Genomic DNA, 27571 nt, shown 5'->3' with positions numbered 1-27571 from the left:
AGCTTATCTCCAGTGTTGGGAGCATCCAATAAGGTAACCCACGTGAACACGATTCGTGTTCTTTAAAATGCTACTTAACATAAAGCAGTCTTACAGGAGAAAAGTGAAGGTACGTGTATTGAACGTGTTTCCCTGTGACAGGTGAGTGCTGGGCACTTCCCTTACACACGCCTTCCATTTCTTCCAGCGGGGCGAGACTCTCCCAGTCAAAGACGTGCAGCCACAGCCCCCTCCTGCCTGGTCCCCTTTCTTTCTTGGCCCTGTCACCGTGGTCCAATAAATATATGGTGATCATGGATATTGTTACCTGTCCCGAATCATTGAAGGATCCTCACAGGGGGTGCGCTTTTTTAGAACTAGTAATTTGTGGCAGTGCTGAGTTAGAATTAGTGCTTCTAAGAAATCTCTGCCTATGTTGGCCAACAAATGCCTGGTGGGAAGCTTTCTTTTGAAATAAAAAGACGTAAAAGAATTTGCCGAAAGATCAAGAAAACATATGCCTTTTAGATCTTATCGGGTGACTAGATGAGACTGTTTTTCCTGAAAAGGTTTCTTCTATTACAGGGTAAAACCAATTTTGGAAGATAACAGCTTGATACAGCAGGAATAACCTTACCCTAGACATGCTCTCAATAAATGTTTACCAAATAAATTAAGATTAGTCCCCATACCTGACAATATTAGCAATCTATAGTTCTAAGGTTATTTGTTTCAATACATGAACAGAATTGTAACCTGTTTAGTACTTTGTGATTTTCATTCCAGAAATAATTGGATTTGGACAGGCAAAATAGGTTTCCTTGCATGTACATATTTTTGGATGCATTGGAGTCAAGAGGGTTATTATTCTAACGAACATCATGTGCCCTGGGTAAAGAAGAAGTAGCAAAAATAAAATAAAATAAAACAAAATAAAATAGTGAAAGAATAAGGAAATTCCAAGATCTTACTCAGCTTAAGGTGTAGAAAGTGAACCCTATAGCAGTATATGTCCTCAATTTGATCCTTTCATTTGCCTTAGCCTTTATATAGGTTATATTTGAGGTGTTTGCTGCTAAAAGAAACTGAATAATGCAAGAAATTAAGCTTTCATCCTAAAAAATTTGTAGAAGTTTGGATCAGTATCACACAAACACTATTGGACTATTAGCAATCTATGCAATGGCTTATAACTCCCATAGATTTTCCTGTGTACTTCTGCAAAATTTCATTATTTCCACGACTGTTGAACTGAAACTATTGCCAGTTACTAAAAAGGCAGGGCAAATATTATGTCAATTGCTGATTAGTAGCTCTACTCCTTGACAAGTTTACCAGTGTTGCTATTTGATGTTTTCTGCAGAGTGGAATTAATGTTCTTCCAGGAGGCAATGGTAATGAACTAAATTTCACATGCACAGAGGAGACTGGACAGCAGGGCTGTCTTGCACTTTGGTCTTTATCTGTAATCAGGTGCTTTATCTCCAAGAATCCTGTCTGTCAAGTTCCCCCAAATAAGCTGGATTTATTAACACAGGTTGTTACTTCTCGTTCTGATAATGAGCTGCACTACTGGTGGTTGCTCAAAGAACCACAGAAAAGCAGAGCAGATGACCTGTCATTAGATACCGGACTACATAGGCAGTGGGAATCGGATATGGCTTTTAACTCTGTGCCATTGATGGTAATTTTTGGTTGCTTGCCTGATTTGCCTGGGGCAACTAAAAACATCACCTTCGCTTTATTCAGGCTAATTGTCAGCCTGTACAGTGGGGCCAAATTTGAGAAATGATTGACAGCAGGGTATATGTTCTCAGGTAGAGAGATGACCTTCCAGTTCATAGTCATTACCACTCAGTCACTCAGGACTGGCCTGCCCCCAAAGACATTAGTGGAGGCCGGCCATCTGATGAGACTAGAAAGCTCTGGGAGGAGCAGCAACCCTTCCCCAAGCAGGTGTTCACCATTCTCGTTGCATCATTGACCATCCCTGTGCGGGAAAAGCTGCATGGCTTAGGGCCTATCGGTGACCTTGTCTGACACCCATTTGTGTGCGGGAAGGGGGTTGGTTCTGGCTGGAGGCCATCTGGCCTGATTTGGCCAGCCGTTTCATCATGCCCTTCTCCCCGTTGATGGATTTCTCTGCATAGCACAGTGTGTCAAGCATTAGCTAAGTAAGTCGAAAACAGTGTGTAAACTCTGATGTTGCTTTTCACATTTCTCCTCTAAGAGAATCGTGAAGGCTGCCTGTCTATGACTTGTCTGTAATTTTAGGAAACACACATGATGATAAAATACGTTGCTATATATTACATCCTATATATCACAAACTATAGATTATAATCCATCACCTTTGCAATCCAACCACATCTCAAACTCTGCTCTTTGTCCATGTGTTCTTTTTAAGCACATTTCCCACACAGTAAAACAACCATTCTGTGTCTGTCACTTTCTTCAGGGCTTCTTGTGCTCCATTGTTTAACCAAACTCATATCAGAACTAAAATCTCTATGAACAAGCTGTCAATAAGAGTTTCCCCCCAGTTTGAGGGGAAAAAATCAGAGGCATGAAAGCATTCATGAGGGTCTTCTTGTGGTCTTTCCATCTCTGTCTTTGATGAACTTCTAAGGTCTCTGCTCATCTCTAAGAATGCCTCTCTTTCTTTAAAAATGATTTTCCTCTTTGGCTTTGAGAAGTTTTGTTTACCCTTTGGGAAAAATCTTCTCCCTCCTACAGGTGCTGGAGTTGCCTGAGGATCCAGTGGCCTTCCCAGTTCTGTGACAATGCCCAGAAAGGGATACCCAGGAACTCTGGCAGAACAGGGGGCAGCCTCTTCTCCTTCAGACCCTGCTGAGCAACCTCATGTGGGGGCAGAAACCTTCATCCAGTCTCCCTTAGATGTTTCCACCAGCATAGATACTTTCTGTATCTTCAGTTGCCCAGTGGATAGCTGCTGGCTCACGTGGGGACATAAAGGCATGCACGGGTTTCCCACTGCCATCCTGTGAAGGATCAGCCTTCCTGCAGTCAGAAACAGTGATTTCTAACCACAGGCAGCAGATTTCTAACCACAGATCATTTTGATATGGCAATTCTAGAAAGCATTTCTAGAAGGCAACGAGAAGCTGAGCCTGTGAGCTGCTGCCTTGTGAGACTGGACTATTGGACTATTAGACTCGTCATGCAGTCTCATCTGCATGGGCCTGTCACTCCCTAGCGTCTTACATTTTTCTTTCTCCCTTTAAGTTTTTGACTCCTGATTTAAAACCATAAGGTTGAATGAAGCATTCTAGATTGAACATCTCTCTCACCGTGGAGTTGGCAGAACTCATTAATACACAGAGCAGTGTTAGGTTTTTAATTTCTATTCTAACTCCATTTTTATTTATTTTGATTTTTTTAAGATTTTATTTATTTATTTGAGAGAGAGAGAGAGAGAGCACGAGAAGGAGGAGAGGCAGAGGAAGAAGCAGACTCCCTACTAAGCAGGTAGCCCGATGTGGGGCTCCATCCCAGGACCCTGGGATCATCACCTGAGCTGAAGGCAGATGCTTAACCGACTGAGCCCCCCAGGTACCCTTCAAACTCCTTTTAAAATTGGGTCATGAAGGAATAAAAAATAAAACAGGTTCTTTACTGTACCATATACTCTGTGAGGCTATTTGCTTAGCTACACAAGACCTGATAAGAGCTTTGAAATTTTCACATGTAAAGGTTGGATCAAGCACCATATAAAAGGCCTCAACCTCCTTTAGAGGGAAGGTAAAGAGGTTTCTTTCTTCCAGGGCTGGTGGAGGTTCATAGCAAATTGTCACAGTCTCTATCCTAGAAGAAGCCTTGTAATCCATTTAGTTCAGTATAACTCTTTATGAAGATTTGATTCCCCTTTTGATCATTTCTCAGGATAAGGAACTGTCTATCATCAAACATTACCCATTCTATTTTTAGACACCTTCTCTATGATATGGGTGTAAAGTATGCCCTTTCTCATAGGGTTGTTGCCATCGGGTCTCTAATTGTTGCTTGTTTCTGGAAAGTTCTTTCTTTTACTGAGCCAAAAATCATCTTACAATTTCTCCTAATTATCTACCATGAAACTTCTCAGTCTCTTCTCTCTTCTGCCTCAAACCCTTTAAACATTTGATGGCGCTGATACTCTCCATATTTGTATTATTCTTAATTCAGTTATTTCAATGGTTTCTTCTATAAAATGTCTTCCAGTGTATTCCCTGTTTTAAGAAAGTTATACTTGAAAATTGCAATTTTATTTTATTTTTTTACCTTCTGCAAATATGTTATTTCTCTCTTTTTTTTAATGTTTCAAGTTTTTATTTAAATTCTAGTTAGTTAACATCTAGTGTCATACTATTAATTTCAGGAGTAGAATTTAGGGATTCATCACTTACATGCACCATACAACACCTGATGCTCATCACAAGTGCCCTCCTTACTACCCCGTCACCCATTTAGCCCAACCCCCATGCCCATCTCCCCTCCAGCGACCCTCAGTTTGTTCTCTCTAGTTAAAAGTCTCTCTTATGGTTTGCCTCCCTTTCTTGTTCTTTTCTTTCCCCTGTGTTCATCTGTTTTGTTTCTTAAGTTGCACATATGAGTGAAATCATGCGGTATGTGCTTCTGTGACTGACTTCTTTCACTCAGCATAATACTCTCTACCTCCATCCACGTCGTTGCAAATGGTGAGATTTTATTCTTCCTGATTGTCAAGTAAAATTCCATTGTGTGTGTGTGTGTGTGTGTGTGTGTGTGTGTGTGTGTATACCACCTTCTTTATCCATTCATCGGTTGAGGGACACTTGGGCTCTTTCCATAATTTGGGTATTGTTGATAATGCTGCTGTAAACATCAGAGTGCATGTGCCCCTTTGAATCAGTAGTTTTGTATCTTTTGGATAAATTCCTAGTAGTGCAATTGCTGGCTTGTAGGGTAGCTTTATTTTCAGCTTTTTGAGGAACCTCTGGAAAACCTACTATTTTCCCGAGTGGCTCCACTAGTGTGTCTTCCCACCAGAAGTGGAAGAGTGTTCCCCTTTTTCCACATCCTTACCAACACCCGTTGTTTCCTGATAATTGCATTTTTTAAAAAGATTTTATTTATTTATTTGACAGAGAGACACAGTGAGAGAGGAACACAAGCAAGGGGAATGGGAGAGGGAGAAGCAGGCTCCCTACTGAGCTGCGAGCCCGATGTGGGGCTCCATCCCAGGACCCTGGGATCATAACCTGAGCCAAAGGCTGCTGCTTAACGACTGAGCCACCCATGTGCCCCGATAATTGCATTTTTAAATGTATCTCTTTTATTTTGAAACGTTGATTATAATGTCCGGGAGTAAGTGAAACAGACTTTTTCTATCTTAGTTTCAACAGAGGTTCCATAGGCAGAGACTAAAACAGTAGGTGTCAGTAGGGCTCCCAAGCTGCACAACTGCAGGGGGCACCATTCACATCATGGTCTACATGAGCAGTATGGCCTGCAGTCTTGCATGATCCTGTGCGACTCTGCATGACAGTCCTTCACGCTTCCCAGAGAGAAGTGCTGGACACGCACATATGTGTTAGCCCATCACTTACTACCAGGGTGTGAGAAGGAAAATTCATTGCAAGAAGGAAGAAGCCGGTGCTGAGGATTTCACTGATAAGTGTGTTGATTTCTCCCTGTTCCCACACCCACCTGTCATGGGTAAGAGGGAATGCTTTCCCCTTACCTTAAACCAGAGGAGAAAGGCTTCTAGAGCACACCTTAGAGAGCTTTGACCTCGCTTCTGAATTTGGAAAAATGCAGTAAACAATATCTAAACTTGAGTTACGACTCATGGAAACTCAGTGTTCCAGATGTGATCCTATCAAAGCAAAATATAGAAGAACTTGCACATCAGAGAATGTAAACCAGTATCACATTGATCTTTTTAGTTTGGAGATCACATTGATCTCGAAATTTATATTGAATTTCCAAGCAACCATCCAGGTATTTTTTCATCCAGACTGTAATTCAGTTAGATATCTTGATATTTTAGATGTGCAAATGATTTTTTGAGGTTAAATCAGAACCAGCTTGCTACAGAGGCAGATCATTCAATGTGGATTTAGAATGCCTTCCTTGGTTTATATTTTTGTCTTCTGGGTTGGTGAACCCATTAATCTCTTTGAGCCTTGATTTTCTCATCGGTGCCGTGAGAATACCGGTATCTCCTCACCTTCCCCACCCTCAAAATTATGAGAATTTAGTGAAGTAATGTGAATGTGTTGTTAGCGCTTCGGAAGGACTCCATAAATGGTTCCCTTCTGCTTTCATGATGACACCCTCAATTTGTATCATTCCCAGATACCCTGCAGGGGACAGTATAACACAGGGGCTGAGAGCCATTGCTAAGGAGGCGTCACCACTTAACCAGCAGGTAACTCTAGGCAAATTACTTCAATCCTTTGCTTAAGAAATTTTCCCTGTAAAAAGGGGGAAATAATAGTACTTGAGTATAAGATGAGACATGACTTTTAAATTATTTTAGCACAGAGCCTGGTACATGGCATGTATCCAGTAACTTTTTAAATTGTCATTACTGCTGTAACTCTAAGGGCTTCTTATTTTCTTTGATGTGTCCTCCAGAAATCTGAACAAAATTCTCTTTGAAACACCATTGACCACTGTGCTTGCTCTGTGGACAACTGAATGCCTTTCATTTAGACTGAAAATGACTGGTTCATGTCCAGGAGGGGGAGGTAGAGAGAGGAATGCCCACAGAATGGTTTTTGCTGGTGTCTCATTAATTTTGACCCACATTTTTTACTAAAATCTCTTTCCAACCCTCAGTGATATATCCTCCCCAAAATTGAAGGGTGCTGTGTCCCCCAAAGTGACAAGGTTTCTTTGATTCAGTTACTTTTATTTCATTCATCAGCTCTTCCTTTTATTGAACTCATGAAAAAGTCATCTGTGTTTCTGCTGTGCTGCTTCCCAGAACCTCTCTGGACTGTAGCAGATAATCTGGGTTATTAGGAGCTAAGTTGCAAAGAGGGAGAAGAAGGTTAATTTAGGCTTGTCCTGGCCAAAATTTGAGATTTGAGATATAGTGGTATTAACAACATTTATATAATGAAGAGTTCCTTGTACACTTTTTTTAAACTTTGTACTTGTAAAAATATTTATTGAAAAAGAGTCACAAATCTATATAAAATGCAGTTTATTAATGTCATAGATTAAAAAAATATTTTATTTGAAATTATTGTCCCAGATTATCCAAAGCTTTGAGTTTATGACGTAACACCATAACATTTTTTAGATCTTCTTTTTTATTTTTTCTCATTGATTCATAAGCATCAATAGTGTCCTTATAAATCATCATAAGTGGACCAAAGCATACTGTAGATTGTATCAATGTACAAATGTATCTGAATGAAATGATTGATTATAAATTCTGATAAAAAGGAAAACTTACTTTTAATTAACTTTGGTCATTCTGCCTGCTGTAAATATATTATTTCTTCTAGACCTGTCCAAACCCCGAGAATAGCTTGCAAACCCATATCATTACCTTAATAAACCCTTAGGAGTTGGGAATCCCAGACGGGAATTGCCAGGTATGGCTTTAGCCAGGATCATTCAAACCAAATCATTTAGTAGGAAAGATGTTGTGTGTATTGAAGAAAATGATGATTTGTACTCTAAATGATTTATTACTTATTTGTTTCTTTAAGAAGTTTATCTTAATTACTAATATACTAGTAAGTTTTCACTTATGAGAAATGAAATAACTACTTTTAGGGGAGGAAGCAAGAGCTCTGGGTCAGGAAGATGTGGTTCCACTTACAAGTTGGTTGATGTTCATTGAGCTAGTAAACCTCTTTGAGGTTTGGTTTCACCATGTATAAAAAGATCAATAACACCTAATTTATAAGATTGGTTTGAGGATGAGAGAGGACGTATGTGTAGAGAAGATAGAGACTGGCTTGCTGTAGGTAGTTCTTAAAGTGTAGTTTATTATGAAGGCGAACAAGTTACCATATTCTTAGTGCTTACTGTATACCAGGCCTCCCTCATAAGAAAACAGGGATAAGCACTTATTAGTAGCTTTCCCAAAGTCACATAACTATTATATAGCTTATTAATTGCTCTAGGCAAGCTCTGGTGTGATAGCCAACAACCCGCAGATCTCGGTGGCTTTAAATAGCAAAGGTTTGTTGCTCTTCTGTGTTCCTGTCCATCTGGGGTTTTGGGGGACTGGAGGGGCTCTGCTCCATGCTCTTTTCAGTTGGGAGGACAGGCTGAGGAAATGGTCTCCATCTAGAAGGTTGCTGGGCCCAGGGGAAGAAAGAGAGAGAATCCAGCACAAGCTCTTAAAATATTCTACCCAGGAGGGACACATCATTTTCCACTCACATTTCATGAGCTGGGTCAGGTCCTATGGTCCTGCCTAACTTCAAGATGATGGAGACATGCCAGCCTGTCCTGTATCCTGAAGTGGACAATAACCAGACATTGGTGAATAGGAACACCTTCCGCAGGGACAGAATTCAAATCAAACCCAGATTCCCTACTTCAATATGAACAAAATAGGGGAGCTGGAACCTCTTACCTCTTCTTAAACCTGTTCTTTATAACATGGCCATACTGGTGCATCTAAAGAAAATGCTCACAATTTATAATGTCACCTAGGTATGACGACTCAAGTCCGAGAGCAAGGACATGATGCCAATCAAAATGAAGGGGATTTAAGGGTTTCCTACTTTTTGTGATGATGGATAACTGGAACTGTTATCCATTTAAGTACCCATTTAAGACTTGGCCTCTTTCTTTGTCATTTATTTGCCTTTTAAGTCAGTAAAGCTGCATTTTCTCCTCATCTTTCTGTCCCTGCTGGCTAACGCTTCTCTACATCATGGCGGACCTGGTGTTAACAACTTGGCCTCCCTTCCCCCAACCCTTTGGCTTACTGCTGAGGAAATAGCCTCAGTTGCTGTGTGTGACTACAAGGCACAAAAATGGGACAAGACCATGACCTTTTGTGCTTCTGTTTATGTGGTGGAACTTGGGCTCCAAAGAGCATTCACCCTCCTCCCCCCATCTGAGCCCGACTGACCATTTAGCTCAGGGATAAAACCTCCCTGTGGAGACATCCCTGCACACGTGCTGACAGTCATCCCTGCAGTCACAATCTCTCCTCCTCAACCAAAACATGGAATCTGAAGTGGCCTTTATTGAATGAGAGAAAAATATATTTATGTATTTATTTATTTTTTTTAAAGATTTTATTTATTTATTTGTAGGCAGAGAGGCAGGCAGAAAGAGAGGAGGAAGCAGGCTCCCCACTGAGCAGAGAGCCTGATGTGGGGCTCGATCCCAGGAAGCTGAGATCATGACCTGAGCCAAAGGCAGAGGCTTTAACCCACTGAGCCACCCAGGCGCCCCTGTATTTATTTTTTTTAAGGGACACTTGAAAGAAGGGAGGAATCCCATAATTCTAATCTTGAGTCAACTATGGGGGCTGTGTTACTAAACTGTACATATCCCAAAGACTCGCCAAGTTTTTCCTTCCAAATGCATTTATACAGCTCAGGAGCTGTATTTTCACTGCATTGGGTTTTCCCGCAGTTGACTCATGAGTACTCTTTGTCTCCAGCTCCCACTCCAGGATGGTTTTCCTGTTTGCCTATTCTTTGATGCTTCACCATACTTCCCTTTCCTTCATAACAATAGGAGAAGTCTCATTAATTCAGAATTTGTAATCTCTCCAACAATGATGGAACTTTTTTGTTTTTTTTTTTTTTTACTTCTGTGCTCTTAGGGAGAAATGTTGGCTTGAGCAATCATTGGTGAAGGCATACTCAACCATCTTTAAGGGTGCTTCTTTACATGAAACGAATATATTAATTATAAAAAAATCTTTATCTAGTCAATATTTCTTCAAGATCCTATCAGGTAGCACTTTCTTAATCTGGGTTACTGTATGAATTTGTAAGTAATAAAGCTGTGTTTTTATTTTAAAAGAGTTACTATAATTAGATTGTTTGTTCTATGAGTTTGACTATCACCTGCTGCCCATGGAAAGAATCCCAGTCTTCTGGTCAAAGCCATGAATGTACTTCTTAACTGAGTTTAAGAAGTGCGGTTTTGTTTATATGACCCAGTGCAAGGAGTCTAGCTGTAGAAAAGAGAGAAAGATCATTCATCAGTAGTTTGTGATGCCGGCATTCTGGAGGACCTCTGGAAGAAGCTCTCCTGCTTCTGCAGAAAAGCCAAGTCCATTGTCATTTAAACCAAACGAAGCTGTAAAGGTTTTTAGACATGGGTGCTCTTAAGGGCTCCAGAATGTGAAATGTTCCATTTGCTCTGTCGGAAAACAGATGTGCAGTAATAAATGAAATTCCTGCTCTTCAGTTTCTTTTCTCCAGTCACATTACCGAGCTACTGTTCTTAGACGAAGTTGGGAGGAGAACAGTTGGTACAACTGAGAACAATTTTCCTTTGGGATCAGTGACCTTACCATTATTACCCTCCCCATTGTGTGGTCATGCTTCCTTGCCTCTGGGACGTGGGAAGGAATGGAGCAAAGTGTTTAAGAGTGCGGGTTCTGGAGTCACCGAGAATGGGATTTAAATCTCAGCTGGGACACTTGCCAGCTGGTGTGTAACTTCGCTGAGCCTCAGCTTTCTCATCTGGAAAACAGGGATTAAAATAACACCTGCCTTATAGTTGTGAGGATTCAAGGAGTGCAGCACTGAGCATAGAGCCTGATAATGGTAAAGTCAATGGATATTCTCAGATCTTAGGGCAAGTGGAGCTGAAGTCGAGTTCTGTGTCCTCCAAGTATGCTCTCTGTTCTCTTGGCGAACAGCAATGGCAGCCATCTGTAGCTGCTTAAAACACCAGATCCAGTAAGCAAACCTTGTTTTCCATTGCATCAGGCCACTGTGATGGCTCTTCATGCCTGCGGTTTCAAGTGCATTTTTGGCTAATGGCGGACATGGATACGGAGAGCTCCCTAACATCCAACACATTCATTCATGCATGGATTAGGCTAAAGCTAGGGAAATCATTACTTATGACTCCTATTATGTCATCTTCTTCATGTATTTTTCTCCAACTGGAGTGCCCAGGAAAATATGGCTTACACTTCTTATATCACTTATTCAACAAATGTGCATTAAATATTCTGAAATTCATGGCAATTTGGTACTAAGGGAGAGAGCAGGAACTTAGTTTGGGGGTGGAGGAGAATAAGACACACGTGCAGACAATACTTGTATAAGAATATGTGGCATGATCCCCACAGACAATATACATCAGAAGGGGAGGTGACCCCCACAGCTGTGGATTGACACGCTTGAACCCTCTTCAAACCCATTTCCTTGACAGAGCCATTAACTTCCTACCTTTTCTCCTTTTTATCCTCTTCCTTTATTCTATTCCAAATCACAGCCTCCATTAATGTTTGGGCTACAGAAAGGAGAAAGGGTCTGTAGATACTGAGTCCACGGTTGGCTTGAGAAGCATAAGTGGGGCGGTATTAGCTTGGGGAAGACATGCCTCTTCTCTCCAGGCTCGATCCACCTGGAAAACTCCTACACAGCTTTTAAAGCTTATGGTAAGAAATGTCTCCTCCCTGAATTTTTCTCTGACTTCCCTAGAGAAACTTTTTTGGGGTAGGGATGGAGAATGCATTTATCAGTAATATAATTACTTGAAAACAATAAAAATAATGAATATGCTTTATTTTTCTTGCAGATTTCTTGCAGATTTTGCAGGTTATGCCTCCCCAATAGCCTTTATGTTTCTCTCTTTTCCTTCTCTTCTCCCCTATCAAGGCCAATCTTTTCCCTTTCCTGGTATAGAATACCTGGGAGAGGGTGGTGAGGAAGGATCAGGGTGTCAAGACTAGAGAGAATAAGAATGTGATTTGTGAGAAGAGATATTCACCATCACAAAGAGTGGGAACAGGGCTGGACGTGATGGGAACAAGATAGGACAGGAGCGCTAGTCAGAAGGCCCCGTTACCGCACCTGCTGCATACTGCCATCATAGGACTTAGCACTTGTCATTCTTTGCCCACACGTCTGTCGAGCTGATAGCCTTCAAGCTTGAGGGCAGACAGGTGTTCTGGCCATCTTTGAGACCTCGGGTATAGTAAATACCACTGGTTTCCCATGGTCACTGTGTAAGTTTATTGACTGCAATTCAACTGATCTGTCTGCAGACTCAGTCCAACCCACAGATAGGGATGGAGGGATCTGGAGACATCTTGCCTGTCTGGGTTACTCAGAACTCTGAATTAGGGATATCCCTTTAAGTCGTCACTCTATTTGTCGTACATGCCCTCTCAGCCTTTCCTATCCCTAACACCATGCTTCACTAAGTGTCTCACTGGAATTAAACTATTTAGGGAAGCTAATTAGGGAAGGCTGGAAAACAATTCAGGTTTGAAGTTAAAGCCTTATACAGGTGCTTTCTCATTCTCCAGCTTCTCTGTGCTGTAGCTTTGAGTGACCTAAGCTAATGTTGGAGGATGTGAAGTACCAGGGTGCTCTCTTATAAACCTAACCATCTGCACAATTTTGACCTGATGAAATGCTTACCTTACTTACTGTGGTTTTCTATGGGTAGATAAAAGAGAGGCATCGGATCATCATGCTTGTTTATTACATCTGAGAGGAAGTCTGGATGACTTCACCTTTATTTGTGGGAGAAAAATAAACCCATGGGAAGGAACCCATTGGTTCCTCCCAACCACTTGTCTGTTCCTTCATTTGCTTATTGAGCACCTACTCTGTGAGAGATAAAATGGTGAAAGATGTCGTATCTGTTCTCAGAGTCCGTAAAGGTCAATTACCTTTCTGATGGCAGTAACAACGTAAACTTTTGCTGTAATGGGCCAGAGAGTAAATATTTTCCTTGTTGTGGGCCATGAGTTCATGTTGTAATGACTCAGTTCTGCCTCTGGAGCACCAAAGGGGTCGTCGTAGATGATTCATGAACAAATGAATGTGGCTGTGTTCCAGTAAGACTTTATTTAAGGCTATGGAAATGTGAATTTCATGTAATCTTCATGTATCATAGAACATTATTATTCTTTAGATTTTTTCAAACCATTTACAAATAAAGCAACTCTTCTCACCTTGCGGACTGTACAGAAACAGGCAGGGGCTGGGTTTAGCCCTTGAGTCATAGACTCCCACCTCTGACCTAGGAGATGATCACTGGTAGTTTAGATCTGTGATTTCTAAGTCAAGCTCCTCTTCAGCCAAAGTGGAATTCTGCTTGTCTCCTGACCCCAAACCCCAGCTCCAGAGGTCTTTCTACAAAACAAAAATCTTCTTATAAATGTATGGTACAACTGGGGACATCTGGGGACTTGTTTTCCTGTGAGAAAATGAAAATGACTCCAGTGACTATTTGGTCTCTGAAACAGTTTAGATTTTTTTTTTTCCCTTTCCCTATCTCCATATTAGAAATTAACATAAAAATTCTTTCTGGCTAAATTCCCAATACATTTTCGCAGTGAGCGTTTTCTGAAGTGAAAATTAGTAGCTTCCTTGCAGTTTTCATCAGGGATGTGAAATTGTGCAGCTCACAGGGGTGGAGAACTCAAACTCCATTTATGAATTAATACATGCTGCCGAGAGTACCTAGCTATCTGCCGAGTGCCAGGGATTCTTTTCTACAAAATCCTGAGTATCTACATAGTGTATTTTAATTTCCTTTCTCATTCCGCCAGTGAGCGAATACCATTTTCTATTTGCACAAATGAATTAATATGTAACAACTAGTACCTGTATAAGATTATCTTATTTACACCATCCTTAGGGGTTGGCAGCACTTGGGCAAATTATAATGTATTTCTCTAGTACCCCCTCCCTCCTGGCCAATTTTTATCCAGGTGAAATGTAGCAACAGGGAGCATGAAGGACACCATCCAACGGGAGCCACAGGCAGTGGGAGTAGACATCTTTGGGGGCAGATCTGGCTCAAGTCCCAGTTGTGGCTGCACAGTGATTAGGGACCTATAGAAATTCCTTGTTGAAGCATAAGATGACTTTCACATCTCTTGTCTTTTTTCTTGGACACCCTCTCCTTTTCTCTTTCTCTAACCTTGGTTCCCCAAAACAGCCTTGAGTCCTCAGACTCAGTATCTTGGCTGTTGAACTAGAACTCTATGTTTCCCCTGCTGGGATGGCTCTGATCTTTCAGGTCAGAAAGTTCTGATAGTGGAGGAAATTTGACTCCTGTGGCAACTCACAGGAATCGTGGGGGAAGGAATGTTGTCATTGTTAAACAAAACAAAACAAAAAACCACTTGTGGGCTTTGGAATCAGACAGATTTGGATTTGAATCCTGTTTTTTTCCACTTAGGAGATAAAGTAGAGTTCAAGCAAAATAATTAGCTCCTCTGTGTCTTAGTTTGGATAGCTGTGAAGTGGAGGAGAAAACCTTCCTCACAGAGTAGAGAGGAGGATTAAATGAGATAATGAACAGTTAATAAGTTCCCATTAAATGCTGAGGAATGCATTGAGTAAGCAGTCTATAAAAATACTACAACTCTGAAAGATATCTGTTCCCTTCATTTATGCACCAAATGTTTATTGAATTGCTGTTTGCTTCTGAGAAGACTGAGAAATAAAATCCATGTACCACACAAAACAGAGGAGCTCACGTTCAAGTAGAAAAGGCAACCATCTGCCAGTAAGTGCAGTCATGCAGAGTATGGGTATAAAACAGAGGTATGTAGAGTGGGGCCCCCGATGTGGGAGACCTCAGCACACCTGGGGACATCCAAGAAAGAGGTGGGCAAGCTAAGGTTGAAAGATGCATAGAAGTTTGTCAAGTGGTCAAGGGAAGAAGTATGTTCCATTCACAGATAGTGCGAGATCTGGTTTTGATAGTTTAGGATAGCAGAGGGGGAGAAAATGGTCACAGTGGGCCTGAGGAGAGATGCAGGGGTCCAGGGATGAGGGACCTTGAATATCATGTGAAGGAAACTGACTCTGACATACCCAGTGGTTCTTTATGATGTGTGGGAGAGCAGAATGCTGTTAGTGAACTGATGTCCAGTCCCCCTGTAAGTGTGATTGAGCTAGAGTAGAGATCCATGGAGGGCTCAGTCACCACAGATGTGTCGAACCTGTCCCTTACACACGAGGAACCTGAGGCCAGAGATCAAGTCCTCAAAAAACAACCTGACAAAGCAAAATAGGACTCGGGATAGTGTCATCTAAGTTCAGTGCTTTGGGCTTCCTCCACACCAAGGCCCTGTCATGTAAATCTAAGCTTTTTCATGGAAGGCCTGCCTTCTCTGTGCTGGATTTGAATGCAGGTTCCATTTTAGCATCCTTCCCTGAGAAACTGCACCATCCCACCTTCTGGACTTCAGAACTATGGGCACTGCCTGCTGGGAGTGGGGACCTCAGTGGGAACAAGGATGGAGATTTTTCCAAAGAGGAAATGAAGTTATTGCCATGCTTTCGAGATCTGAATCAAAATCAAAACCCAAAACAGATTGAGAAAGACCTCTTTCTTTCCCTTGAACTTGGAATCCAGGGACTGTATTATAACTGGAAACCTATGCATCACAGTGGCAGCTCTGGACTTTGATTATGATTACCTAACCCAGGCCTTGCTTCCCCAGGGCCTAGCAGGAAGCGCATCAGCCTAAATAGGTGTGCGTGAGTGTGTGTGTGTGTGTGTGTGTGTGTGTGTGTGTGTGTGTGTTTCAGATTACAGGTGCCTGGGGAACGCGCACCCAGGGCAACAGATCAGGGGCCTGAGTTTCCTCCCACATTAGGGCCCAGAAAAAGGGGCTGGAAGCTGAGCTTCGCTTCCAGCTTCCCCAGGCTCGGTTCCAGCAGCGCTTGGGGCTCTCCAGAACCTCCGCGCTCGCCTTCCCTCCTCCCTTAGCAACCGCGAGGCTGTGGATACCGCCAGCGGGTGGGGGCCCGGGAAGCTACGGGGCAGCTCAGGGGCGGCGGCGGCCCAGCTCAGGTGCCCAGAGCTCGGGCGGCCGCAGTGCGGAGTCACCGGGCGAGCGCAAGGGTCGCTGCGCCAGCGCGCACGGGGCCCCGCGCACCCAACTCCGCACCTGTCGGGGGGTCCAAAAGGGATCCTGCAAAAATGAGCCATTCTCACCCGGCTGGGTAAGTGACAACTGGAGCTTTTCCACCCCGCGGCAGGTGGCGGCTTCAGCCAGCGGCCCCTCCTCCTCCCTCCTGCAGCGGAGAAAGGGGCTAGAGGGGAAGCGAGAGGGAGGGCTGGGGAAGAAGAAACAAATAATAGGAATTCTGGGTTGCACTGAAGATGGCAGAAATCCCAGGCTTCCCATCTCCTCCCTCCCTTTCCTCGCTTCTTTCACCGACGTTCGCCTCTTTGAAATTTTCACTCTGGAAGGATTAAAAAATGGATGTGAAAAACGCATACATTAAGCAGGGACGTTAGCTGGGATCAAAAAGATCCTGTGGTGTGGGACATGTGCGTTTGAATGCAAAAGTAGAGGTCACCAAAATATGCATTCGTTTGGAGATTTGGGACTGAGAGAGAAATTTTCACTGTGGCCTCTTGCAGAGAAATGAGTTGTGAGTTGATTTAATGTCGAGGGAGGTTTTACTGTGAAGGGGACCCCTTATTTCAGGGTCATGGGGGAATCTTTGAAAGTATTTTGACTAGGGAAGGTGGTGTGATACTGGAGAGGAAGGAGAGAAGGAAGGAATTGTGCCCTCCTCTGTTTACACATGATCTCCTGTTGCTTTGGGCAGGGTGACTCCTCAGAAGATGTATTTGGCAATTATTCAATCTATTCTAGAAAGTTAACACAGTCATTATTGGATATTGTTTAAAAAAAAAGGTCTCTGTCCTTTTGTTGGAAGGGAGAATATCCAATTTCCTCCCGAATTAAACAATGTAATGCATATTAGATGGTTTTTTATTATGATACATCTAGTAAGCAGATAATATCCTAGTTGATCTTGCAACTAATTTGAAAATGTTTTCCTTTTTAATTGGATTTATTGCACATTTTCAAGAGCAGCAAATTAGTAGAGGACAACATATTTAAGATCATTTGGGGTTTGTGATGTCTAAAATGCCACATTAGTCGTTGTGTTTAGGATTGATAGTCGAACTTAAAGATTTTTATTTTTTAATGAATTCTGAGTGTAATGACATAAACAGAATGTTTGAAAAACTGGAGGTATACAAGGTGCCATGTTGGAAGTCAATTTCAGAACTCTTTTTGGAAAGTAGTGTAGCTACGACTAAACAAGCTTCTTCTCATTTTATCTCAAATTGAATTTTGTTTGGGTCCTTTACCACTTTGAGGCTGAACTCCTGTGCAATTTTAGTTAGCCATGGGTCATGTGGGATGTAAATGGCACTATTTTTCTGCAGCTGCTGTTTGCAGTATGTCCACATACGGGAAAATGAATGTGTCAGTCATGGTTGTCTTCCTATGTTTTTCAAGTTTTTGGCTAAGTTAGAATCTTATTAGACCATTTAATCATCCATTTTAAAATGTGGAAAAACCTGTAGCTGCTTATTAAATTGTGCATGATTAAGATTTCAGAAACTGAAGTGAAATTTTTCTGAAGCTCCATTAGTTCCAACACATTGGAAAAAAGGAAAATTTATGATCTAGGGAAAGAGTATGCTTCATGGTACTCTTCAAGAAAGATACTAAGATGGCAACACTAATTTTGCACTAAAATTGTAAACTCCTGGAGAGTAGGCACCATGTCTTATTAATCTTTGTGTCCCCTTCACCTAGGACAATGTTCTGCATAAAGTAAAGCTCAGTTAATGTTTGTTGAATGAATGGTGTGTTCTGACATTGCCTCCAGTCTAGAGGTGGATGTATTCACAAAGGAAAAGCGTATTAGAGCTGAACATTTGTACCATAAGCTGAACAAGTGTTTACCAAGTGCCATGTCATAGAATAATGTCTTACATGAAATACCTCATTTAATTTCCCCACTCATTTCATGAGGCAGATCCTAGTCACCCTCATTCTTACAGGGAAGGGAACTGAGGTCTGAAAATTTTGAAAGGTCTCAGAGGTAGGCAGGTGTCAGGGCTGGAAAGCAAAACCAGGCCATCCAGTTTCATTGCCTGTGCACTGAACAGTTACACAACATTGCATCTCACGGCCAGTAGCTGAGATGTGTTGGAACCCTAGATGCATAGAAATTCCTATCCAGATCAGACCAACATCTGACAAGTGATTCCTGTACATAACTATCTGGCATTTTGATATATAATTAGAAAATTATTTTGTAATAGTGGGTATATGTGTATTTTTTTGTTTTTAGTTCATCAAAAGTAAATGAAAACAATAAACACAAGAATAACAAACTGTAAATGCCTTAAAATTCATCCACAAACAAAATTATTCAAATTGCTAAAGTTTTTCGTCAATATAAGTAGGGATTCTTTTTCTTGACTATGCCACCATTTGGAAATAATAAAAGATTCAATAGCAAATAAAAGGTTTCATTAAAGCTGAGAAAGCTTTTCCATCATTGCTGAAGCAGTTTGTACTTATTACATTTTAAGGATAAATGGTAATGAAGTGCAGTGGTACAATAAAACAGAAATTTCAAATCCCTAAAATTCCACCAATCAGTAAGTGACGCCCTGATGCTTTCTCTTGGTGCTTCCTTTGAGTGCCACTGCTTACTTAATTACAGCTTGAAACACTTGATATAAAAATCGCAAAGGGCCTATGCTGACTTGGTTCAGAAAGAGTTTGTAGTAAACAAAAGTGGTCTTAAAAACTTCTGCCAAAGATTATAATAGAGACTTTGAATCTGAGCTGCATTGTAATTTGGGGGAAGTCAACTATAAAACACCGCTCCTGGCACTGCCATCTCTAATGCAGTTGTTTCAGAGTGGAAAATTTCAGCTCATAGTCCCTCTAGTTCGCTAAATCTCACCCTGGGTTGCTATTGGTGTGTGCGCGCATGTGTTTGTGGGTTGCGCACTAGTCCTGGAGGTAGAATGGGGATTTTATACCCCTCAGTCATGCATGAGGATAAAATGATACGGCTCTTCTAACTCCTTCAAAGGATCGTCACTGAATCCATGTGAAGTTGATTCCCTGTGTGAAAGATAAGCTTGGCTCTAAGTAGAGATAGTCACACTCTTCTGTAAATTTGCTTTGAGGAATTGGAAGAATGGGGAGCATTATGGTTTATGACAAGATAAAAATGCAGAAGATGTATGCTTGGAAAGATTGCTCCAAGGTTTGGACACACTTTTTTGTTTGTTTGTTTAGACTTATTAATGTATATCTTTTAAATGTAAACAAGTGTTTCTGTACTGACGGAGTACAGATCTGCTTCCACTTATGATGGGGTTATGATCCAATAAACCCCTTGTAATATAAGTCCAAAACGCACTTAATTCACCAAACCTGCTGAACATCGTAGCTTAGCCTTGCCTACTTTCAATGTACTCAGAACACTTAAGTTAGCCTATAAATTGGGGCAAAATCATCTCACATGAAGCCTATTGTATAATAAAGTGGGAAATATCTCATGCAATCTATTGAATGCTTTACTGAAGGTGAAAAACAGAATGGCTATCCGGGTACATACGGAATGGTTTAAGGGTATCAGTTGTGTGTCCTTGTGACTCTATGGCTGACTGGGAGCTGCCACCGCCCAGCACCAGCAGAGTGCATCATACCACAAATCACTGGCCTAGCAAAAGATCAGAATTCAGAATGGTTTCTCCTGGATGCTTATTGCTTTTGTACAGTTGTAGTCAAAAAATTATAAGCCAAACCATTGTAAGTTGGGGACCATTGTATACGGAAGTATGGTATAGAAAGAATTAACACATCCCTCATACTTGCTGGTAACTCAGTCCTTCTTCATCAAAGGCAGGGTGAAAACTGCTGGGAATGAAATTGTCAATTTTTAGATAGTGGATATATATATCCAAAAGTGACAAAAAATTATAAGGCCACCATGTGGATGGTCCATGGAATGTCATGGAATGTCATGGAATGTTGCAGTTTGTCTCTGCCTTTTTTTGTTTGGTTGGTTCAACAGGGTACTTTTAAAAATTGTGATATAATTAACATATAACATTAGTTTCAGGTGTATGATATAATAATTCAATATTTGTATGTCCCACAAAATGACCAACACAAATACTTCTATGATCTCCCTTCTATGGGACGTCTAAAACAGCAACAACAAATGAACGAATAGAGACAGAGACAGGGGAGGGGTGGAGGGAAGGTGGTGGCGATATGAGTGACGGGAGTCAAAGGTACAATCTTCCAGTCGATAAATCATTACAGCTAATAATACTCTTTTTTTTTTTAATTTGAAAGTTGCTAAAAGAGTAGATCTTAAACATTCTTATACACACACACAATTTGTACCTATGTGTGGTGATGAATGCTGACTAGATTTAAAATTGTGGTGTCTCTGCCTTCTTACCAAAGTGTACTGCTTTGTATGGCTGTCGCCAACTTTCTAGTCTCTTCGTTGCTCACCGCGCGCTCCTACTGCCAAAATTATCTCGGTCACACAGGAAATCAGACTTGAAGTCATTAAATATTTAAATTCAAATTGGGTAGTTTCTACTCACCCTCTTGTTACATATTAACCATTTAACATCAGAAATAAATTGCTTCTGATTAAAAGAGGTGAATTGAGTGTGTTCATTTGTCTTGACTTCTCTGATCATCTATTAGAAGAGTCTGCTCTTTTTGTTATAGTTGGGATGTCTCCTCTTACCCCTTTGCTTAACAAACCTGTGTACATACATGGATGGAATTGGAGAGGGATTTGTTTATACATCACTCGGTTCTTTGAATTCCTTCAGAGTTCTAGACCAAAAATCACATAGTGATCTATCCTCAGAAAGCGTTTTCAGGGGTGCCTGGGTGGCTCCGTGGGTTAAAGCCTCTGCCTTCAGCTCAGGTCATGATCCCAGGGTCCTGGGATGAGCTCTCTGCTCAGCAGGGAGCCTGCTTCCTCCTGTCTCTCTGCTTGCTTCTCTGCCTACTTGTGATCTCTGTCTGTCAAATAAATAAATCTTAAAAAAAAAAAAGTGTTTTCAGGGATCTTTCAATGAGATCCTTCAATTGTATTGAAAGCAAAGGGTTGGAATTTACTTGCGATAGTATGTGTTGCCCAGTCAGGAAGACACTTGTGTTAACATCTGTGCAATTTAGGTTGCCCCTTTTATTTTCCAGGTACCCTCCTAAATTCAGTGCACCCTGATAAAACACCGGGTGGTGAGAGGTGTGCCCTTCTTTTGTAAAAATGGGAAGATGATTATAAAAGGGAAGGGGGTCATGGATCATTATGATGTGGAAGAGCATTTTCAGTCAGATCAGTTTTAGGCTAGCACCGAAGAAACTAGGGGGTCTAGAAATTAATTTCCCTAAAACTACCCTTGCCCGGGTTCCATTAGGAAAGTCTTTAGGTATCCAAGCAATGTGCATATCCCAGTATGTACACTCACTTCTTGTATAGAGAACAGGTACAGTCAGATGCAGTCTTCTGTAGCATCCCACATCCTTTCTCGCAATCTCTGCTGAAGAAAGGTAACTCTAACTGCGAAAAGTGGAGACTTCCCCAACTTACTTTGATTATTAGTAACTACAAAAGTTTTTCAGGGAGATGAGAAAATAAAACTTCTGTGACCCAATTTTCAAACCTAAAATCAGCCTCAAATAATCTGGGCCTAGGTGTTTATATATTTTCAAGACTCTAAGTTTCCAGAGATATCATTTTCAATGAAAATTTCAGATTCTGGAAGATAGTACTGAAATAATCTTTTTAACTTTAATTAATAATTTTGGCACAAACCGAGAGAAGTAGTATGCAGATTGAATTATTGGATCTTTCCTGCCAATGACTTACTCAGTTCCCCCCACAAATAGTTGAAAATAGTGTAGGCTTTGGAATGATTCCATAAATGTTCATGGGTTTAAAGTAAACTATTAAATTAAGTGGTGGTAAAATTTGTAAAAGAGGGAAAGATATCTAGGATTCAAAATTCATAAAGATCTGCAAGCATCTTTGTCACCTTTCCCTAAACTTGAAGTCCCAAATAATACATTATAAATATGAATTATATTTTTTGAAAGGATAAGGGAAGAGGACCATCAGCTGAGTCACAGTCAAAATAAAACCCTTGGCACCACAAACACAAATAAATATAGTGAACTGACAGACTTTTTTGCTTTCAGATTAACTACTTAAGGTAAATGTATTTATATATACATTTATATATAGTTACCTTATTAAATTAATTTTTGGTTTGACTGATCAATTGCTGGTCCTGGTTGCACTGAATAAGACTTGGGCAACGCTCTCTAAGGTGACTTATTTGAGTGTATAGACACTGCATTTCGATTTTTCTTTAGTTCCTTGCTTTGGCCTATCTGCATGGTTCTGAAACTTATGCATACAAAGAATTACTGAGTGGTGTGGCATACACAAAACCATGAGTATCATACTTTATGGATTAAGCTCATAATTTTTAAGAATATTTTTGACAATATAATACATTTGTATCTTGTGCTAACTACAACCCAAACGTTAGGTAGGATTCCACTATACCTCTGGTTTCTAACCACTCAGAGCCATTTTTTTTTTTTTTTTTTACTAGCTAGAAGCTCTACACAACTGTCTTCTTCCAGGAATTCCAATTAGGGAACACATCCTTCATTGAAAACAGCATTGCTGCAGGTTGTTATATTCGAAAATATATTTGGATTAAAGTAATTCACCTGAGAGCTTGCATTTCTGGATTAATGTCTTTTCCAGAGAAAAGAGAAAAAGATGTTACAAGTTCAGTAGATGCAGCTCGTAAAATCATGCCTTACCGAGATTCTGTCAATATTAGGATTAGGGTTTTCTTGAGAGTCTTTGTCAAAGCATTGCTTTTATAGTGAGCCACAAGACACATGTTTTAGAAGTGAAGAACATTTTAAAGTGTAGATGTATGGGTCAGACTTCCTTAATGACTTCTCATTCTCTAGAGGGTCTCTTCTGACCCTTTCTCTTCTTGTCCACTGGTTTCTTTCATATGGTTAACTCTTTTTTTGGTCTATGGGCAGATGACTGAGAGGTATAATTTCTTTTCCTGTCCAGGGCTCTGGGGGAATCTCTTTGGAGAGCTTCATTATCCTCTCTACATCTGTCCAAACTACCTATCTGTCCCCCTTTTGGATGAATCATCAATGACCCTTTTCTGTTTGCCGACACAGATAATTTGAAATCAAAGTGTGGGTTTCTGTGTACTCAAGGAATACATTCCTCGTTTTTATCTAAATCCATGTTACATCGTTCAGTTGGTCATCTTTTTCACTGTGCTTGTGTTTTGGACTGAATTGTAACCACACCCAAATTCACATTTGCTGTGCTAACTCCCAGTGCCTCAGATGTGACTGTATTTTAAGATATGATCCTTAAGATGTAATTATGGTTAAATGAGGTCAATGGGTCATTCATCTAATCATTATAAGAAGGGGATGTTAGGACATAGACATACACACAGAAAGAAGACCATGTGAAGATAGAGAGGAAAAATGGCCATCTGCAAGCTCAAGGGACAGGTGTAGAACAGATTTTCCCTCATTGCTTTCAGAAGACACCAATCCTGTTGAGACCTTGATCTTGGACATCTACTCTCCAGAACTGTGGACAATAAACTGTTGTTTAAGCCCCATTCTGTGATACTTCATTATGGCATCCCTCCAGCACTAATACAACCTGTTTGACACTGCTGATGCTCTTTATTATGTGGTCCTGCAAAAGCTAAAGATGGCCTTTATGAGAAATGTAGTCATTGGAAATGATTTAACAAAACGAGGCTCATGAAGAGTGGAGATTGGAAGCCAAAAGTTGAAAAGGGAGATAAAACTCAAAGCAAACAGAAAATATGATTAAAGCACTAGTGAGAAGAAGTAATTAAGATAATAAGTCAATGATCTCTACTGGTTAAGTATTGAACTTTTCTTCTTAGTCTGATTCGTAATCAAATTACTCCCCACCTCTCAGCGTCTTACACTAGTTGGGCTAGAAAATTGTACATTTTAAGCTGGTGATCCATTTTTCTGTGACTGTTATTATTTTCTTATAATAGTAATAAACATTTATAAATTAATGAAAATTCTTAGGGCAGAATATTGAAACAAGGGAAAAACAGCAGGGAACTAAACAGACAATATAAATTGCACATTGTAGTTATGAAACAGCATTAAAAACTAAGGATTTTAAATTGAATTGAATCATAGTGTTTTATGGTAGCAGTTAATCTGACATTCTCTATATGCCATGGATTGTAATATTTTATATTTGTGAATATTATGTGGCTCTCATATTAAGAAGTTGTCTTTCTTCATAGCTTGCTCCAAGATGTTTACAATAATCTTGTTTCTGTTGTTTAGATTCAAATAAAAATAATCTGCTGTAAATTAGAATAATAGACTTGGAGGAGATCTCAGTGAGTCTCCGGGTACTAGGGATACAAGTTGTTTTTATTTTCTTTCTTAAACTTATCTGTGTTTTGAAAAATTTCTACTTTTGAGCAAAAAAGAAAAGAAAAAAGAAAAACTGCTTGACATCCTCCCATTGATAATCATAATAGGGTTTTTTTGTCATTTTATTTTTTCTCCATTTTCCTATGTCTATCTTACTTTTAAAGCTATACTGACAAAGGTATATTGTTTGAAAGGCTGTTTCTAAGACAGTACTATTTTTAAAATTACACCAACAAGTAAGGAAGGGAATTCCCTCATAGCATTCCAGTCGTCTTATTTTTCCCTTATAACTACAAAGACCATACCTCTCTACATATTTTGGTCCTCCATGTACTTCCGGACTATACCCTGCACTTGGCTCAGTAATTGCTGACATAAGCAATCCCCTTGAAATCAGTAGCTTGGAATCTCTCAAACTACCAGCAAATGGTTCTTTCACAATAATTTGTAGGGATTTATATGAGGTTATCACTGTTAAATTTTTCTTTCCTATGAATTTTGTTTTCCTCTCAAACTTGACACTTAGAGCTTTGTCCAGACAGGAATCTTCCAGAATAGGAAATGGGCTTTAGGGAGTGAATGAGGCTGACCTGAGGCTGCATTCTATGTAGAGGGGTATTGAAGTTCCAGTCCTTGGTGAAGAGATTAGCCCACAGAAGAAGAAAAGGGAAAGTCTGAAATTTCAGGACCGAATGCAAGAGCATGGGGAAGGAACCAGATCCCCAAGTCCTATTTCAGGCAGCAGAGGAGGTCAAGAAGCAAGTTGGGAGACAAGGTCCAAGGAAAGGTAGAAACTGTTGGGGGAGTGTGGATGGAAGGTTAGAGCATTTCAAAGGGAGCCACAAACAAGGACTTGAAGTCTCAGAAAGATTGGAACTGTCTGAAAGTCATCTTATTTTTTTTGTGTCCTTCTAAGTGAAAAGGAATGATATTCCACAGAGAAAATCAATGTTTCATTAAAAAAATATGAGATGAACATGCTACAGTAGGAAGAAGAATATTGTTGGGGTCAGATAGACATAGGTTTGAATCTCAGTTGTGCCTTATGGGGACTTAGGAAAGTTAATTTCCCTGTGCCTCACTTTCCTTTTTCAAAAATTGGGCTAATAAATACCTTCCTTGCAGGAATATTGGCACATATTAGAGACTCAGTGAGTGACAGCTATTGTGTGTCTATTTTGATCTTCATGCAAAGCATATGTTGCTTAAGTCTTTTTTGTTTGTTTTTTTCTTGTTTAATTTTTCCAGCTTTATGGAGATGTAATTGACAACATTATATAAGTTTAAGGTGCACAGTGTGAAGGTTTCATATATGTATGTTTTATGAAATGTTAGTTAACACATCATTAAATCTTTAGTATCTAATTCTTAAAGTCATCAACTCTATGGTAACTTCCAAAATCCACCGAGCATTTAGTATATGATAAACAATTTGCTAGTTTTTAGTATTGACTCATTTAACGCTCTCTATGATTTTCAAAAACAGCACTCTTATTATTTCCATTTTCAGAGGAAAATAGAAAGCACGGGGAAGTTAGGTATCTTGCCCCTCATTGCTAGTCTACTCAGTAGCTGATATGGTTAGATAGTTAAGATTCAAACTGAGGAAATTGGACTCGAGAGGTGAAACTCTCAGCTTCCATACTCTGCCTCCTCAAGGATACTGGAGGTAGAATAATTTAGTCATGCTGTTTCCCTGCTTAAAACCCTACATGGCTACTAGAAAACTGGCCAGTCCCAGGCCTGTTGGGCATACCATCTTACAGGCCACTCCTTTGACTTTTAAACAACTGTTCCTTTTATTAAGCCAAACTGCCCTCCCTGTACTTTCCTTCATTATTCAGGATGCTCCTGCCTTCTTAGCATCTTTCACAGGTCAACCATTCACTTTTCTGTCCACCATATGCTTTCTCTTCTTTAGGCTGAGCTCCTCAGGACTGTTGACGGGACCTTGTAGAACACAGTTCAGCTTAGTGGTTCAAGCAGAACAGTTGCTGATTTGAATGGTGGATCTGCCTTTAACTAGTAATGAGCTGCTCATCTAAGCACTCTATTATTTTAGTTTACTCTTCCGTGAAGAGGGTGGATAATAGTACTTTGCAGGGTCGTTTTGAGAATTAAAGTACATAGCTCATGTTAATAGAGTGTTTACTGTGTGCACTACAAAAATGTTAGTGATCTATAAATGCTAGTGATGAAAATTATTGGTTCCTAGAACTTTCCCTCCTGTCACCTTTTCTCCAAACAGCATCCTTATCTCCCTTGGTTTGCATGTTATTTTGCCATTAATGCATATTTCTTTAAGTGTCCACAATTTATTTTTTTCTCTCCAAAGAACTGAAATTCTTAAGCCTCCAGAGAAGAGTTTCTTTTGGGAACTGTCCACCTTGGGGAGTCCCAGGCCTACTGACTTCCCATGCACTAGTTTCTTATTGCCTCATCTGTGAACACTGCAAAACTATCTCGCCAGTAGTCAGCACAGTTGGAGACAAGTTTTGTTTTTACTAGTCACTTCAAACCATCATATTAAGGCTATAAATAAAATAATATTATGGTTCTCATCTGTCTGCTTCGTTGGAATAAGCTGAAAGAAATTGTAAATCAATATTGAGCATAATTGCTGAGATCTGGCAGGTTTGGATACAAATAAAAAGAATGAAGAATGTAATATAATATCATTTATATAATATTAGTTCAATCACCCTCTATAAAGTGGCAGGCAGCAGAGACTCATGGTCTAATTTTCGTTGGCAAAGAATTTTCTTATAAAGGTTGGGAAAATAATTGACCCTTATGTCAATTACTCTTCTGTATTGGTCTTTCTTCAAGTTTCCTCAAAAGGTTTTTCTTTTTTTCCTGCCTCCCTAGGAAATTTCCTTTCAATGCAATTTTGTAGCATATTGCAAAGCCTTTATTTGACAAAAACAAAACAACAAAACTAACATTGTCAGCATGATCATCCACACTGAGGGTTCTGAATTTTTTAAAAAAAGCCAAAATATGTAAAGCATGCTTTTGAACCTCTTTTGGCATAAACTACTTTCAGTTATTATCCTGAAGCAGAAGAGAGGTTATGATCCTTACACATGG

General features: G+C 40.2%; 1 protein-coding gene across 3 annotated transcripts in view; it reads left to right on the top strand.

Annotated features, from left to right (window-relative positions):
- The first annotated feature begins 16043 nt into the window (after positions 1 to 16043).
- Positions 16044 to 27571, top strand: part of ERICH3 (glutamate rich 3) — a 95478-nt gene continuing 83950 nt past the window's right edge. For all 3 annotated transcript variants that reach the window (XM_044238476.1, XM_044238475.1, XM_044238474.1), the window contains exon 1: positions 16044 to 16115. In XM_044238476.1, coding sequence (XP_044094411.1) covers positions 16093 to 16115 — 23 coding nt within the window. In that variant the 5' untranslated portion in view covers positions 16044 to 16092. The remainder of the gene's footprint in view (positions 16116 to 27571) is intronic.

Source organism: Neovison vison, chromosome 2 (assembly GCF_020171115.1).
Source record: "Neovison vison isolate M4711 chromosome 2, ASM_NN_V1, whole genome shotgun sequence".
NCBI classification, from domain to species: domain Eukaryota; kingdom Metazoa; phylum Chordata; class Mammalia; order Carnivora; family Mustelidae; genus Neogale; species Neogale vison.
The sequence above is the reverse complement of the archived record's forward strand: the minus strand, read 5'-3'. Positions and strand labels throughout refer to the sequence as shown.